At 42.3% G+C, this 5,346-nt stretch overlaps 1 protein-coding gene across 2 annotated transcripts in view; it reads left to right on the top strand.

Annotated features, from left to right (window-relative positions):
• The window catches only part of Slc17a3 (solute carrier family 17 member 3), a 22,755-nt gene that overhangs the window by 5,393 nt on the left and 12,016 nt on the right, over positions 1 to 5,346 (top strand). The window contains exons 6-7 of one of the 2 annotated variants that reach the window (XM_031358294.1): positions 4,113 to 4,309; positions 4,984 to 5,217. In XM_031358294.1, coding sequence (XP_031214154.1) covers positions 4,113 to 4,309; positions 4,984 to 5,217 — 431 coding nt within the window. The remainder of the gene's footprint in view (positions 1 to 4,112; positions 4,310 to 4,983; positions 5,218 to 5,346) is intronic. The other variant, XM_031358295.1, reaches the window with a different exon arrangement.

Below are 5,346 nucleotides of genomic sequence, written 5' to 3' on the forward strand. Positions count from 1 at the left end.
GAAATAAACAATACTACTAATAGAGAGGCTGAGATAGGAGAAGCAAAATTTCAAGACCCTTATGTTGTGCACAGCAAGACACTGTCACAAACAAGTTGAAAGTATATATAGATTGTACAATACAGGACCTATTTCTCCAATTACCAAATTAGAGAGACCATTTGATGACAATCAACAAATTTCTAATTCCTCATATTTTGGGATTTCAATCAATTAGGGTATGTTAGCAATATTAATTTTCATATTAAGATATTAAGGTAATTGTTGTTTTTGTTGTAAGAGGTGGAATTAGATTTGTGTGGATTTGTTGAAAGATTACTTTCTTGCTTCTTCTAGGGTGTAGTTTTGTTCCTTATGTTGATGTTTTCCATCTATTATCCTTTGTAGGGCTGGATTTGTGGAACAGTATTATGTAAATTTGGTTTTGTCATGGAATATATTGTTTTCTCCATTTAAGGGAATTGAGGGTTCGCTGGGTATAGTAGCCTGGGCTGGCATTTGAGTTCTCTTAGGGTCTGTATGACATCTGCCCAGGACCTTCTAGCTTTCATAGTCTCTGGGGAGAAGTCTGGTGTAATTCTGATAGGCCTGCCTTTATATGTTACTTGCCTTTTTTCCCTTACTGCTTTTAAAATTCTTTCTTTGTTTAGTGCACTTAGTATTTTGGTTATTATGTGTCGGGAGGAATTTCTTTTCTGGTCCAGTCTATTTGGAGTTCTGTAGGCTTCTTGTATGTTCATGGGCATCTCTTTCTTTAGGTTAGGGAAGTTTTCTTCTATAATTTTGTTGAAGATATTTACTGGCCCATTACATTGGGAGTCTTTACTCTCTTCTATACCTATTATCCTTAGGTTTGGTCTTCTCATTGCGTCCTGGATTTCCTGGATGTTTTGGGTTAGGAGCTTTTTGCTTTTTGCATTTTCTTTGACTGTTGTGTCAATGTTCTCTAAGGTGTTCTCTGCCCCTGAGATTCTCTCTTGTATCTCTTGTATTCTGTTGGTGATGCTTGAATCTGTGACTCCTGATTTCTTTCCTAGGTTTTGTATCTTCAGGGTTGTCTCTCTTTCTGATTTCGTTATTGTTTCCATTTCTATTTTTAGATTCTGGATGGTTTTGCTCATTTCCTTCACCTGTTTGATTGTGTTTTCCTGTAGTTTTATAAGGGATTTTTCTGTTTCCTCTTTAAGAGCTTCTAGCTGTTTACCTGTGTTCTCCTGTATTTCTTTGAGGGTACTATTTATGTCTTTCTTAAAGTCCTGTATCATCATCATGATAAGTGATTTTAGATCTGAATCTTGCTTTTCTGGTCTGATGGTGTGTCCAGGACTTGCTATGGTGGGAGAATTGGGTTCTGATGATGCCAAGTAACCTTGGTTTGTGTTGTTTATTTTCTTATGCTTGCCCCCTGTCCCCACATCTGGTTATCTCTAGTGCTACCTGCCCTTGCTAAATCTGACTGGAACCTGTCCTTCTTCTGATCCTGGTTGTATCAGAACTCCTCAGAGTCAAGCTGTCTCTGGAATCCTGTGATTCTGGGATCCTGTGACTCTGGGCTTGTTAGAGCACCTGGGAGTGTAGTAGCTTCCTCTGGGTGTTGTGGGACTGGCTGCAGAGCTTGTACCCAAGGTCCACTCAGGACACCAGCCCAGAGAGACCAGAAGGAACCAGAGCCACTCTGCTAGCAGAGTTCTTGTGTGCCTAGTCCCGCTGGTCCCAGTTACTCTCAGTGTTGGGACAGATGTGTCCTCCTCACATCTATCCTGAGAGTGTCAGAGTGCCTGGGAGTGGAGCATCTTCTGGGTGTTGTGGGACTCGCTGCAGAGCTTGCGCCCAAGGTCAGCTCAGGACACCAGCCCAGAGAGACTGGCTATTCTTCACTATTGTTAACAAAGCTGTTGGAAGACAGCTTCATGTCCCATTCCTTTAATATTTTATTGGAACAATGCAAACATAATTGTGTTGCTTGATTAAAGTAACAAATTACATAAATATCCAAAATCAAATAATTTTTGTAAGCTTAATTTACCAACTATAATTTTACTGCATTTATTCTATATGATTGTTATATAATTCTATACTGTATTTGCTGTATTTTAACTTGCTATTTTTTCAGTATTGCTTTATAAGATTAACAAAACTTTATTCTTTTCAATTTTTATTAATTCTTTAAAGTTAGCACCAAGTTAAGCCAAGGAATGGGTCTCACTATGGCATTTCCCTCCACATCATGATACTTTGCTCATCTTCCTCCTCTCCATCCTGCCCCCTGCTCCCTGCTCCCTGCTCCCCATGCACCTCTGGCTCCTTTCTCCTCCTTCCCTTGATGGAATGCTGATGATGTGAAAGCAGAAGGGATGACTGTCTGGAGGAAGGACAGGAATAGAGTGTTACACTTAGGCCATACTTGATGCATTCCATCAAGTCCCTTCCATATTTACTCACCTTTGGATAGCCCTGGCTAGTCTCAAGCTCATGGTCTTCCTGGCTCTGTCTTTGTCACCCAGTGATCCATTCAGGCATTTCACCTTAAAGTCAATAGCCTGAAACCATTTACCTTTACCACCTCACTATCTTATGGAAGGAGTTGGGGACAGAGTTCCTGGCAGCTCGGCTTCCCTTCTTTTCTGGGTCTCATCCTGTCTCACTCCTGCACAAACCTCTCTAGTGTCCTCCACCCCATTCAGAGTAAAAGCCACAGTGCAGCACATGAGACCTTCGAGACTAGGTTCTACTTCTGGCTCCCTCTGCTCTGTCATATTCACCTGGTGTTGGCAGTCACTCCACGGCATTTCTACTTTGTGGAGTGTGCCTTCCCCTCAGACATCACATGACCAGCTAGATCTCAGGCATATCCCTGGGGCTGAATTTCCTCTTGTTTTATTTTCTGCACAGCTCTGACATCCCCTAATGCAGACTTACTGTTTGACCTTGTCTGTTGTTCTCCCCAGAACATGAGCTCCACTGGCTGTATACTGCTACACACGAAGAGTGATCAGCAAGTGTGTGTTCAGTAAGAACTGAAGACACAAATCTAGGCTGGACAGCATGGCTTAGGAGAGTGGCTAGTCCAGCTCCTGTCCAGTTCCCTGAAGTGATTCAACTGACTTGCTCAGGCATAGGATGAGCTGGGTAGACCTAGGTTCCCTGAGAGACAGTCATTTGGTCTGCTAAAGTACCCATGGGAGCTCTCTCTGACACCTCGAGAAGATGCTGAGCTCTGAATGCCCAGCTTATTTACCACAGTTACTACCTAATCCACTTCTCCAGGGGGAGAGACTGAGACAGAGAGGGAGAGAGAAAGAGAGGCTGAAGTACATCTGTGGGAACAGCTATGGCCAGGTGAATACAGCTTCTGCAGTCATATGATTTCCTGATTATCAAGTTGGTCTGTCTAGTGTGTACTTTCAGGACATCTACCCCATACAGCACTGCAGGGGCTTCCACAGGAACAGTAGAAAGTGCTCAGGAAGCAATCAGCTAGCGTCCCTCAGAGGTCCGTTTCTAAGCCAATCTCTCATTTCACTCACAGATGCATGTGTCACCTATGTTTTCTGTTCTTTGGACGTTGCAGCCAAGCTCTGGGAAAGAGGAAGAGAATGTCATTTCAGGACTGTGTTCACTTCTTTTTCCACTACAGCTTCAGTACAGGTTCCCAGCATGTGAGGGTCCCAAATTCCTTAGTGAGGAAATCTTCCTAGGACTTTAGTCTTAAACTTGATTTCTTCTTTTAAAAAAAATGATTACATTTCAAATGAAAGTTTATCCTTAATGCCTGAGGGCAAGAAAAATCATCTGTCTTAATGAGCAACTTCTTCAAACTTTAAACTTTACTTGTATGCATTAGGCATGATATGTTTCTAAAATTATATTTGTGATATGTAAGATAAACATATATGGCATACTACCAGTTATACATGCTATATATGTACATATGCATGCAACTTACATATAATGTACTATGCATTGTGTAATTATTTATATCTATCTTTTAATGTATGTTTCACATTTACTGTGAGTCATCTCATTGGCTCTAAAACTGAATGTTTTAGGAATGGGGCAGACGAAATTACTAGCTCAATAAAGCAAGCCATGATGTGATGTCTTGTTTTCAGTCCTGAGTTTATGTTCCATGCGCTATGGAATAGCCTTCATCGCACATTTCTGCAACTTCACATTGATAGCGCAGAATTCCATCATAAGCATCACCATGGTAGCCATGGTCAACAATACCAACCACCTACCCCACCTCAATAGCTCTGCTGGTTTAAACGGTGATCAGCATGAAGCCTCAAAACATCTTTCTATAAAGGTAGGCAATGCCAAATTTAAGTTTGTTCTCCCAGTCACGTGTGCTCGTGTGCATGTGCATGTACGTGTGTGGGGCCTTGTAGGACCCAAGGCTTGAATGTTAGGCTGTGCTAACTGCCCAGTGGGTCCCACGGATTTCCCTGTTTCTGCTTCCTCAGTGATTGGATTACAAGCCACAGTGGGGGGCCTTTCTGTAGGTTCTAATCTAGGAACTAAATTGAGCTCTTAATGCTTGCACAGCAAGCACTTTACCAACTGAGCCACCTCTTCAGCCTCTGGACTCAAAAGTTTGCTATTCATTTTGTATATTTCTTTTTCTAGAGTTTATACCTTCAAAAGCCACTTTGACAGATCTGGGAAGAGAAGCCAGGGCCTTGCACATTTTAGACCAGTTGCTTTATAACTGAGTTACTTTCCAGCCGTGTCCCTTTTCTCTTCCGTTCATTCCACTTTCCGGAAGAGCCTTGTTAAGCTGTCCAGGCAGGCCTTGAACTCACTTTGCAACCCAGGCCAGCCTTGAATTTGTGCTCCTCCTGCCTCAGCCTTTTGAATAGCAACCAGCCCAGCTGTGCTCAAAATTTTTAATTGAGAAAAATTTGGATCTAAGGGGTCTTCTTAGAGTAGGCAGGTACTTTTCAGTATGTGGCTCACAGAGGCATTTTATGTTTTCTAAAGGCCCCTGTGTATAACTGGAGTCCTCAAACCCAAGGAATCATCTTCAGCTCTGTCCAGTACGGCATGATGCTGATGCAGGGTCCTGGCGGATACTTGGCAGGAAAAATAGGAACAAAGAAAGTGGTTGGAATTGCTCTGCTTGGATCTTCATTGCTCACTCTCTGCATCCCACTGGCTGCCAGTCTAGGACTAGCTTTTCTCCTGGCAGCTCGAGCAGCTCAGGGCTTAACCCAGGTACCAAGTATCTCAACTATTTCCTTCCTTCCTTTCTTCTTCTTTTCCTTTCTTTCTTCCTTCCTTCCTTCCTTCCTCCTCCTCCTCCTTCTTTTGTTTTTTAAATGAAATCCTTTTTTTTTTTTTTTT

This window comes from Mastomys coucha, unplaced genomic scaffold, assembly GCF_008632895.1.
Source record: "Mastomys coucha isolate ucsf_1 unplaced genomic scaffold, UCSF_Mcou_1 pScaffold7, whole genome shotgun sequence".
Taxonomy (NCBI): domain Eukaryota; kingdom Metazoa; phylum Chordata; class Mammalia; order Rodentia; family Muridae; genus Mastomys; species Mastomys coucha.